Source organism: Trypanosoma equiperdum, assembly GCF_001457755.1.
Source record: "Trypanosoma equiperdum strain OVI genome assembly, contig: ctg_878, whole genome shotgun sequence".
In the NCBI taxonomy this organism is placed as follows: Eukaryota; Euglenozoa; class Kinetoplastea; order Trypanosomatida; family Trypanosomatidae; genus Trypanosoma; species Trypanosoma equiperdum.
The window spans coordinates 65,950-76,943 of record NW_027124840.1 but is presented as its reverse complement, the minus strand read 5'-3'; the positions used below and the strand labels follow the sequence as shown (position 1 = coordinate 76,943).

General features: G+C 47.9%; 7 protein-coding genes across 7 annotated transcripts; all 7 read left to right on the top strand.

Moving 5' to 3' along the window:
- Nucleotides 1-761: 761 nt before the first annotated feature.
- On the top strand, nucleotides 762-1,664 carry TEOVI_000419300 (fibrillarin; the record flags this gene model as incomplete). Its single annotated transcript, XM_067226990.1, has 1 exon — nucleotides 762-1,664. One exon carries the CDS (start codon nucleotides 762-764, stop codon nucleotides 1,662-1,664), a length of 903 nt encoding a protein of 300 aa, XP_067083091.1.
- Nucleotides 1,665-1,987: 323 nt separating this feature from the next.
- TEOVI_000419200 (cullin, putative) lies at nucleotides 1,988-4,117 on the top strand (the record flags this gene model as incomplete). The annotated part of the gene is made up of 1 exon (XM_067226989.1): nucleotides 1,988-4,117. One exon carries the CDS (start codon nucleotides 1,988-1,990, stop codon nucleotides 4,115-4,117), a length of 2,130 nt encoding a protein of 709 aa, XP_067083090.1.
- Nucleotides 4,118-4,328: 211 nt separating this feature from the next.
- TEOVI_000419100 (uncharacterized protein) lies at nucleotides 4,329-4,919 on the top strand (the record flags this gene model as incomplete). Its single annotated transcript, XM_067226988.1, has 1 exon — nucleotides 4,329-4,919. The coding sequence occupies one exon, from the start codon at nucleotides 4,329-4,331 to the stop codon at nucleotides 4,917-4,919; it is 591 nt and encodes a 196-aa protein (XP_067083089.1).
- Nucleotides 4,920-5,584: 665 nt separating this feature from the next.
- TEOVI_000419000 (RNA-binding protein, putative) lies at nucleotides 5,585-6,010 on the top strand (the record flags this gene model as incomplete). The annotated part of the gene is made up of 1 exon (XM_067226987.1): nucleotides 5,585-6,010. One exon carries the CDS (start codon nucleotides 5,585-5,587, stop codon nucleotides 6,008-6,010), a length of 426 nt encoding a protein of 141 aa, XP_067083088.1.
- Nucleotides 6,011-6,412: 402 nt separating this feature from the next.
- Nucleotides 6,413-6,841, top strand: TEOVI_000418900 (uncharacterized protein; the record flags this gene model as incomplete). Its single annotated transcript, XM_067226986.1, has 1 exon — nucleotides 6,413-6,841. One exon carries the CDS (start codon nucleotides 6,413-6,415, stop codon nucleotides 6,839-6,841), a length of 429 nt encoding a protein of 142 aa, XP_067083087.1.
- Nucleotides 6,842-7,065: 224 nt separating this feature from the next.
- Nucleotides 7,066-7,824, top strand: TEOVI_000418800 (exosome complex exonuclease RRP41A; the record flags this gene model as incomplete). The annotated part of the gene is made up of 1 exon (XM_067226985.1): nucleotides 7,066-7,824. One exon carries the CDS (start codon nucleotides 7,066-7,068, stop codon nucleotides 7,822-7,824), a length of 759 nt encoding a protein of 252 aa, XP_067083086.1.
- Nucleotides 7,825-8,047: 223 nt separating this feature from the next.
- Nucleotides 8,048-10,900, top strand: TEOVI_000418700 (MTR4; the record flags this gene model as incomplete). Its single annotated transcript, XM_067226984.1, has 1 exon — nucleotides 8,048-10,900. The coding sequence occupies one exon, from the start codon at nucleotides 8,048-8,050 to the stop codon at nucleotides 10,898-10,900; it is 2,853 nt and encodes a 950-aa protein (XP_067083085.1).
- Between the last annotated feature and the right edge of the window lie 94 nt (nucleotides 10,901-10,994).

Below are 10,994 nucleotides of genomic sequence, written 5' to 3'. Positions count from 1 at the left end.
CCCCCCCCCCTTGACGGAGGGAGTTCCAGCTTTGTTCAATGTGAGCCTTGCTCAAAGCGTGAAACTACCGTGACTCAGGTTTGCAAGGAATATTTAGTGCAGAGTGGGGTGTGAGAAAAAAAAACGAGGTTGAATTTTTGACTTCTTTTAGTCTCGCGTTTATGCTTAACCTGTCAACTGTTTTTTTTTCGGAGTGCGTAAAGAAGAAACGTTCATGAGGGATTTGTGAACAGCCACTAACCTTGTTTTCTTTATGTTACAACCGTGGGAGATGAGGATCCCCTTCTAGGAGCTTTTCGTTGCTTCCTACGCTGACTATTTTCATTATCGTTTTGTGGAACATCGTTGGGAATGATGAGTCTATCAGTTTGCGGATTGGTAGGTATTATATGAGAACACTGGTCTTTGTACGGTACAAGCACACCTTGAACAGGGAGTTTTTTTATTTTTAAAGGTGGGTCCCTAAATATATGAGGGATCAGCTGTTCATCTCGTTTCTATCCACTTTGTCGCTGAAACTAGTCGCATGTGTGAGCGGAGGCATATGTATTTAAATCCTTACATACTTTTGAACGGTTTCGTCACGACGAGGACGACATTTCAGAGTACCTGCATTACCGTCTTTTTTTAATTATTACGTTGAGTCCTTTTTTTTTTTTAAAAAAAAAACATTCGTATGAAACCTCGATTAATCGGCACCTGCTCTATTTGTCTCTGCGATCGTTCACGAACTTTGTTTATGTCATTTAGGAAGGACAAAAATGCGAGGTGGGTTTGGACGTGGAGGCGGTAGTGGATTCCGAGGCGGAAGAGGTGGCGGTGCACCAAGCCGTGGTCGGGGTGGCGCTGGACGAGGAGGTGGAAGGGGCGGTAACGCTGGACCCCGCGGCCGCGGTGGCCGTGGTGGAGGGGGTCGTGGTGGGGGTGCTGGAGCCAAAGTTGTCGTTGAACCCCATTTGTTGCATCCCGGTGTCTTTATTTCTAAGGGTAAAGCGGATTCACTATGCACGCTTAATATGGTTCCTGGAGTGTCAGTATACGGGGAAAAGCGTGTAGAAGTAGGGGCAACACAGAGTGGTGACGAGAAAAAGGAGTATCGGCTTTGGAATCCATACCGGTCAAAGCTTGCTGCCGCCATTTATGCGGGAGTAGGGAGCATCCACATGAAACCTGGCTCAAAGGTGTTGTACCTGGGGGCCGCCAGCGGCACGACTGTGAGCCACGTGAGCGATCTTGTTGGACCTGAAGGAATGGTTTACGCGGTAGAGTTCTCCAACCGAAGTGGTCGTGACCTCGTTGATATGTCGAAGAGAAGGCCTAACATCGTTCCTATAATAGAGGACGCTCGTTACCCAATGAAATACCGTATGCTGATGCCGATGGTGGACTGCATTTTCATGGATGTTGCCCAACCTGATCAGGCCCGGATTCTCGCGTTAAATGCTCAGGCATTTCTTAAGAATGGTGGTCATTACGTAATTTCTATCAAAGCCAACTGTATCGACTCAACCCTCGATGCTCCCGTGGTTATCGCAGCTGAACTTGATAAGTTGAGAAAGGACCGTCTGAAGCCACTGGAGCAAGCCTCACTGGAACCGTTTGAAAGAGACCACGCAGTTGTCGTAGGGGTGTATCGCTCTATGAAGAAAGCAGTACAACAATAATAATGTTGTGAATAAGAACGGAATGATATAATGTGCAATGTTGATCGAAAGTTATGGATGAGGAAAGGAAAGAAAATGGAGGCTAAATGAAACGGCCTACGACACAACATTTCGAGAAAAAATTAAGTGGCGAACAGGTAATAATAAAAGGAGGGAACTAACTTATTCACGATATTTTAAGGTGATCGACTAATAAAGGCGCCTTGTGTGCGGCCCCTCTAGTCCAAGTCCTGTGAACGTTCTGCTATTTCTGTTTCTCGGTTGTTTAGGTTACTTCTCTTCCTGTTAACATTGTGACAGATATATAGAGTAGGGGTTTGCTGATGTTGGACGCTGCGCTGTTGCTTCATGATGTGTCAACCGAGGAGAAATGGTGCGTGATCAGTGATGCCGTTAATGCTATATTCAAAAAATCGTTATCGAAATACTCCTTTCAACAGGTTCACCATTCAGTTTTTCAGATGTGCCAAACTCAGCGGAGTGGTACTCTTTTTGATCTTCTCCACCATGCACTTTCAAAAGAGGTCACAATTATACGTGAGCAATTGCTCACGTCGACTGACTCCGCTCTTCTTCAAGATCTTGAAACTCAGTGGGAAGATTTTAGCGCTGCGCTTCGTCGCATCAGTGATGCACTGTTTTACCTCGATAAAAATTATACAAACAACCAGAAAACAATTTCACAGATGGGAGAGAGTCTTTTTTACGCAGGAGTGCTGAAAAATGAAGTTATCTCCAACACTTTCGTCAGCAGTGTTCGCCAAAGCCTGGAGTTTGGCTTTGCATCTCAGAAGTCCTTGAAGTGTTTGACTAGCAAACTTCGTGAGTTATACAGGGACACAATCTTTGAACCCCTTGTGGAGCGGCCCCTCCTTGAAGTTTTGACGGCGAAGTATAAGGGGGAAATGGAACTGAAGCTAGACTCCTTAGATGTTGACGGCTATCTTACCTGGGCTCTGACTACGGTTGGTCAGGTACAGTCTGATGTCTCTAAGCTTGTTGGTGACAGTATGGATCAGGCAGTCAGGCAGCACATGAGAGGGTTGCTTATCAAAGAAAATACGCAAAAGCTCCTCTACAGCTGTTCGGGTGGCGGCTCAACTATGGTCAGGAAAATGAACTCAGCATCTTTGGGAAGGCTGGCTGATGCTCTCGTAACGGTTGGTGAAACCGATGCCCTTTTGGAGATGTTGATTTCAACTACGAAGGCAGTGGGTTGTGAACTGCTGAGTGAAGTTGAGAATGAAGACCCTGTGGCAGCCGTGGGGAAAGTGTTAACTCTGAGAAACAATCTCCAACAACTCGTGGAGAAGCTTCCTGGTGCATTAAGAGGTGACAAACCGCCAATAGTACGGGCCCTTGCAGAAATTGTGAATGAATGCCCTGATTTTTCAACGAAACTGGCGTATTATTACGATGTCAAAGCCAGATCAAGGGGTACACACGATTCGATGGATCAAGTGGCTGCTGATACCTTCAGTCTTTATCGACTTCTCAGATCAAAGGAATCATTTGAGCAAACCTTTAAGCTGCTTCTGGCGGCAAGGCTCATCAACTGTAAGCCAAACGATTCACTTGTACATGAAATTATCTTCGTTGAGCATCTTCGGAGTGAATGTGGAGACTCTGTCGCTAACCATCTTGACGTCATGATTAAGGACGGTAGGATGCGGACTGAAATAAACAGAGGTTTCCTCAGTTCTCTTTCTCCAGACGTCCAGTTACCGTTGAGTTTTGATGTCACGGTTATCACCGCAGGTGTGTGGCCAATCTATCCCGGCTTCGAGATTAACCTTCCCGAATGCATGCAGCAGTGTGTGAGTTTGTTTCAGGCGTATTATATTCCTCATCACAATGGCAGGGTTCTTAGTTTCCACACCGGTTGTGGGACGATATGCTTTACACTTAACCACAAGGAAGTGTATGAGCTCGCAGCACCAACGTCTTTCGTGAACACTATACTTTGCTTTCAGAGCTGTGGCGGTATCGACGAACCACTGACAGTAAAAGACATTTGCAACAAGACGAAAATGATTGAGACGGATGTGTTGCCTCAGCTGGAGGCTCTTGTAAACACTGGTTTGATTAGTAATGTTCCCTCCGGTGGGCTGTCACGATTCATATTCAATAAGCATTTTGCGCACCACAGGACAAAGCTTCGGATAGGAAATGTAGGTGGAAACAGAACAGTGAAAGCTAGTGCGGAGGTGCGGGTTACTCAGGTGGCGTCAGAGACTACTCATGCAGAGAGTATCCAAGCAGTGTTGATGCAAATAGTGAAACGTAACAAAACTCTTTCTCACGGTGAAATGTTTACCCAAGTGGCTGAGGCTCTAAAGGGAAGCAGGATCACGCCGGTGATGGCCCATATCAAACAAAATTTGGAGATACTTATCAACAAAGGATTGATATCTCGGGGGAGCAGACCCGACATCTACGTCTACGAAGCTTGACCATGGCACGGTTGTGCGGCACCTTGTCGAAGTTTTGCTAAGTTTCTTTCTTTGTTTCCGCGCTTCCAGCTGGCAGAAGGCAGCTTTACTTTTGCAGATTATTTTTTATTTGCTTCTTCCACATATTGTATATCATTTCCCTTGGCTTCTTATCGTCCCAGCGATAATAAGAGACAGAAGAAGGATAGGGTTGCTTTAACACGATATATATATGCATCGCAAACCTCTGTTTGAAACTATATGGAACGAAATGCTCGACTCAAATGCCTTAATGGCCATCACTGTTTTTGTCGGTGCTGTCTCATTTTATATGTTTCTGACGAGAAACGACCATCAGGACCGACGACGTGAGTCACCACCACCAACTCCAAAGAAGCATGGAGCCTCTTTCCTTAGAAGGATTCACCTGGGAGAGTTCAGTGGCCGTACAATCTGTATTTCTTGGGAGACTTTGGTGGAGAAACACGAATGGAGGGATTGCGCTAAGGAAACGCTTCTGGCATTATCATCCAATATGATCGTTTATCTTATGTGTCACATTAGCAATGCTAATGAGAAAGGTAAGGTTCTTTCGATGGTGAAGGATATACCGCAACTCGCACGACATAATATTCTTTTCTGCGAAACGGAAAAGGGGTATGAGGCGTTTAGTCGGCAAATCAAACCGGCTATTCTAGTTACACATGACTCTGCACAGGCGGAATTTTTAAGTCTTGTCTTACCCAACGTTGTTCTGGTGGGTTCCAGTGCAACGGGTTCAGCGATGACGAGCATCTCTTCTTTATCCGAACTGTTGTTCTGATCTCGAGTGCCATAGCTGACTGGTTTCCGTGAAGCGGCCTTCGTCACTGGTTGGTACGTTGACAACGGACTGTCATGTCGAAATTGTCAGATTTCGATTTGCAGAAAAGGGGGTATGGGGCAAGAAGCAATGGGGATTTTACATGAGCACTCAGAAAATCCCTGAACAACCAACTAACCCTTTGCATGCCTGAAAAATGATTCCTGTAGGTTGTGATTACAGGGAGATCATGTCGACTGCTTCCCCACTTCCCCTATCGGTCATGCAAGCTAGCTGCTGATCGCGGTCTGATCGAGGCTACCACTCTATGTATGAGTTCGCTACTGCTGCGATGGAAACTAAGTGAGGTTCGGGGGCAAGGTGTGACCATTTCGGATGATGCAAACCTCGACAAGGTGTAAGTGAAGTTCAGGGCATGGAAACTTGCTCAGCACCAAGGCGATATGCGCTGCAGGTTGCCAACGCACCCTATGTGTATGTGTGGGAACTTGCGGGTATTGGTGAACCAGTTCACTAATACACATCTGATGGTGGCACCTCGCAAAGTATATCCAGGTTGATGGGTATAGTGAACCTGCGTAGTGCGCTATAGGAAAGAACATGAGGGATCCCTGGGTGGCCCCTCTCCAACACATTTGATGCCCCTCTGGAGAATATTTCCCCTAATGTCTCAGCGTCTTAATTCTCTCATTCTAATTCTATTGGTTTCAGATTTCCTTGAAGGTATTCGAGAGCGAATGTCCGATGAGCGAATTCTCCTTGTAACGGGGATTCCCACAAAGCTGTGTCGTGGTGAGGAACTTTACAAGGTATTTGGAAACTACGGTACAATCCAGCAGTTACGAATAGGGAGCGACGCTTCCACGAAAGGGTGTGCTATTGTTGTATATGAGCTGTGCGAGGCCGCATCAGCTGCCCTGGAGGCGTTGCATGACTTTAAGGTGGACAGGGATAGACATCTTAGAGTGTCGGTGTACGATGAGACCAGAGATCGTAGGGCGCTAGAGCGGCGGAAGCGACGACGTGAGATGAAGGCGGAATATAGCCGCAATATTGCCAGTGCTTCTGCGGAGGTCAAGGCCGAGGATTGATGTGACCGCTTCCAAAGGGGGTGGGAGTTTGTTCCGTCGCTAGGGCGGTTATTCTTTTCTCCCTTTTGTTTGTTCCCTATCTCGTTCCTTTCTTACACTCAACTTTTGGTAACTAAATAATCTCCTGCTTGGACTTCAGAGGCATTGGTGAGCACGCTGTTCTCGTTGCTGCTGTGAGTAGATCAATTCGAACCCTTCACTTGGTCTCTTCCGATGTTTGTTGCTTCAAGTGATGGGGTGTGCAACACCGGGGGTTGTTCCTTTCTTGCAATCGTGAATCGACATCGATTGTGCTGTGGTTGTGCGTTCTCGAAAGCTCAGACGGCCCATGTTACTCGCTTTCTCTACCCGTTTGTGTGGTAGACGCCTGCATTCCGCGACAACGCAAAACCACCACCTACCATGGCGACATTGAATGTTAGGTGTCCAACGTGTTTAAACGGTGTAGTATATGCTGAGGAACTGTGGTTGGTTTGTTGCTGTATCGCTCACTGCTGTGAGCAAGATGGTGGGGTTGCACCAAGTACCGTTTTTTTCTGCAAATTATCATGGGTGAGACCACTGCCAGTGCGTAAATGCTCTCTGCTTCCCTTTGAGCTTTCTTCCACGCGCTCATGTGGGTTGTGCACGCAGTTGGACGCCCTATTTTGTGGTGTCATAATTCTTCCACTAAAGGTTGTGATGCACAATGCGATTTGTCAGGAGTTTGGAGTGTATATCACCGCACTATTCTCGGAATTTGAGAGGTCCTCTGTGTTTTTCTCGAGTGAGCACGGGGTCTTCTGTGGAGAGATTTGCGTGAGCGGATGTGTCGTTAGCGTGGGGGCCTAGTGTGGAGGGGGTGAGATGGCAGTTCCCTGGCTATGAATGGTGCCAGTGATACTGTAGGTATATCTGTTTATTCGTCATTTTCGACTCGGCTGCCGTTTTGTCCCCCCCCTTTGCTGGTGGTTATTCACATCGTTCCTTTTTTTTGCTTCGTCGTGTTTACTGAATCGCTTGTGTGTTGTAAGGAGGGGGACAACTAGAGTGGTGCTTCTTTGCTGTGAAGGTGTATGCCTGTGATTAAGGAGTACATCAATCCCGCTGGGCTACGCTTGGACGGGCGCCGACCAAACGAGCCGCGGCGGCTAGCGTTAGAGTTCGGGAAGATTTCAGGCTGCGACGGCTGCTGTACGGTGGTGAGTGGACTATCGCATGTCTGTGCCACTGTTTACGGTCCCAGGGAAGTTTCCAACCGCTTGGAGGGGAAATATAATGAGGTGACAATAACCTGTGATGTTGTTGTCGCTGCCTTCGCCGGAGAGCGCAGGCGCGAACAGCAGCGGTACTCAAGGCTCTCTGAGGATATTAGCGCATCAGTACTGGATGTTGCTCGCTCTGTTGTGTTGTTATCGCAGTATCCAAACTCACAGATTCACATTTGCATTGAGGTGCTTAAACAGGATGGTAGTGACAAGGCTGCTTGTATCAATGCAGCGTGTTTGGCCCTTATCGATGCAAGCATTGCCATGAAGGATGTTGTGTACACGCAAACAGTGGGGCTGATAGAGGGCTTTGACGTTGTGGACCTCACCACAGAGGAAATACACTCGCAATGCCCCTCTATATGCATAACGGTGCAGGGACACGATCCCACTAACATAGTGTGGATGGAGTCGAATAGCCGTCTCGCGCCGGAAGTAATTACCAGACTTGTAAAAGTGGCGCAGAAAGCCTCGACTGACGTGTTTGAAACCGCGCTTCGGGGTCCGCTGGAGGAGCACGCCGCTACGGTTCTCCGATTGCAAGCGAATTTAGGTAACATCGAGTAACAACATTACGTAACACCACATTCGTACAGTTGCTTAGCTCATAATCTGCAGGAGCCCATATCCGAGGTCATATATTGCCATGTCGCACTCTCCATCTTCAGGAGAGGTGTGGCTGCGTAGCACGCTTTCGGTGTCTCTGTGTTTTCAGGTTCTATGTTGTCTTATTTAAATTTTACCCCCCCCCCCGATCTAATGGCACTCACAGGAAGGAATACCAAAGAATATGCAGGATGACATACCCGTGGATGGTGAGCCGTGTGTGAAGCGATGCCGGCACGAGACCGTTCCCGCCATGACGTTTCCGTACGAGTTGGACGCGTTCCAGAGGGATAGCATAAATGCGCTTGAGAACGGCGACAGTGTTCTTGTGTCTGCCCATACCTCCGCTGGAAAGACGACAGTGGCGCTTTACGCCATCGCCAAAGCAGTGCGGGAGAAAAAGCGAGTTATTTACACTTCACCTATCAAGGCGCTCAGCAATCAGAAGTTCAGAGAATTCACAGACAAGTTTGACTCCGTCGGGCTTATGACGGGCGATACAACCATAAAAGTAGATTCGGACTGCTTAGTCATGACCACAGAGATTCTGCGCAGTATGCTGTACCGCGGAACTGAGATGCTTCGTGAGGTTGGGTGCGTTGTATTCGACGAGGTACACTACATGAGGGACAAGTCACGCGGGGTGGTGTGGGAGGAGACTATAAGTTTGTTGCCCGAGGGCTGCCAGTACGTTTTCCTTTCGGCAACTATTCCAAATGCCAGGGAGTTTGCGGAATGGGTCGAGAGTATTCACCCCGGCACCAAGGTGCATGTAATTCACACTGATTATCGGCCGGTCCCGCTGCATCACTACGTGTACCCATGTGGTGCCGATGGTATATTTCTAATTGTCGACGAGCTCGGAAAATTTCGTGAAGACAATTTCAGGCGTGCTATGGCATCAGTTGGTGCTGGTAATAAAGGTGGTGATGCCAATGGTGCGGAGTCAACAGAGGTTGCGGCCGCTTCGCGTGGGAAGCAAAGGTCAATGCGGAAGTCAACAGAGCCCATTATGGAGATTATCAAGCTCGTGATGAACCGCAACATGTACCCTATTATTGTTTTTTCATTTGCGAAAGCTGAATGTGAGCGTAACGCACTAGCCCTTTCCAAGCTAAATTTTAATAATACGGAAGAGGATGCGCTTGTTACGGAGGTGTTCAACAATGCGATGGAGTGCCTTGCGACTGAGGACAGGAAACTCCCAGCGATTGAACACCTACTGCCGCTGCTGAAACGTGGTGTTGGGATTCATCACTCAGGTTTGTTGCCGATTTTGAAGGAGGTCGTGGAAATACTTTTTCAGGCGGGCCTTGTAAAGGTGCTGTTCTCCACTGAAACTTTTTCGATGGGGCTAAACATGCCCGCCCGCACAGTTGTCTTCACTTCCGTTAAAAAGTTTGATGGGGAGACAAACCGGTACCTCACAGGTGGTGAATACATCCAAATGTCCGGTCGTGCGGGGCGCCGCGGTTTGGATCGTGTGGGCGTTGTTATAGCGATGGTTGACGAAGCAGTGGAGCCGGAGATTCTGAAGCAGGTCACCGGTGGAGGTGCTGACGTGCTAAATAGCAGTTTTCACCTCACGTACAATATGGTGCTCAACTTGCTTCGCGTGGAGGATGTAGACCCAGAGTTTATGATGCGGCGCAGTTTCGCTCAGTTTCAGCGACTACGTAACCGGCCGGCGCTGGAGATGAAGGCAGAAGAGTTGACGAAGGATATCACTTCGATTTGTGTGGAGCACGAGGAAATGTTCCGTCAATACGCCCACTGCCAGGAGCAACTCGAAAAGAAGCGTAAGCAAATTGGCGACTTTCTGAAACAGCCTGTTTTTATCAGAAGATTCACCAATACTGGCCGACTCCTCCGCATTCGACGTTCGACAGACGGAGCCTTGTTTAACTGGGGTATCTGCCGTTCATCTCGAGCAAAAACTTCTAATGCTGACGAGAAGGACCCGTCCTCTTTTTCTGTGGATGCTTTGGTTATTTGCCGCAAGGCTGATCCATCGCAACCGACTCAGCTGGTGCCATGCCACGTCAAGGACCACACTATTAATACGGCGGATTTGTACACCGTAACGTTTGATTTTACCGACATCGAGGCTGTCTCCCGCTTCCGGGTAAATCTCCCAGCCGACCTTGACTCGGCATCAAGCCGTGCAGAGGTGATACAAAGTTTGGAGAAATTATACAAAAACCATGGGGATGATGTCCCGCTACTCACAAGCGAGGAGTTGGGAGTGAAGGACCCGAAGTTTAAAAAGTTATGCGAGCAGTTGGGAAACATAGAGAAGCAGGTACAAAAATGTGAACTTGTGTGCAACCCAACAGAAGCGTTAGAAGCCGATTACGAGTCTTTCAAAAAGCGTGCTAATCTTGAGAGGGAACTGGACGCCATCAAACAGGAGCTTGACCAGGTAACACAGGCTATATTCTCTGATGAGCTTAAGAAGATGATGCGTGTGCTGCGGCGGTTGGATTATATCGACAAGGATAACATTATTTTGCGCAAAGCACGCGTGGCATGTGAGATCACGACGTCGGATGAGAACGAGCTACTTCTCACGGAGTTGCTCTTCAAAGGTGTACTAAACTCTATGGAGACTGAAATGATTGTTGCACTGATGTCTTGTTTGGTGAATGTCCACCGAACTCCCGATGGTTTCTCGCTACCTGAAGAGTTCAGACAACCTTTAAATGACCTTAACGAGATCGTCAACCGCATAGCGACACTGAGCATTGAAAGCGGTATTACACAGGAAAATACAAGTGTTGAAAAGACGATGCCTTCGCTCATGGAAGTTACTTATTTGTGGGCAAAAGGAGCAAAGTTTTCGGACATTGTGACCAAAACTAATGCCTACGAAGGGGATATCGTTCGTATGATGCGTCGCCTTGAGGAGCAGTTGCGTCAGATGGCAGGTGCAGCGCGGTCTCCAGCCATTGGGTGTATGGAGCTGCACGACAAATTCCTGAAGGGTATTCAGCTCATCAAGAGGGATATTGTTTTCGCGTCGTCGCTGTACCTGTAGCCGCACAAAGACCATCGTACCCCCCGTCGTCTTTTTTTAAGTGATGAATTAAAAGGAGCCCATGAATGATTAAAATACACGAAGGCTTCGCCAC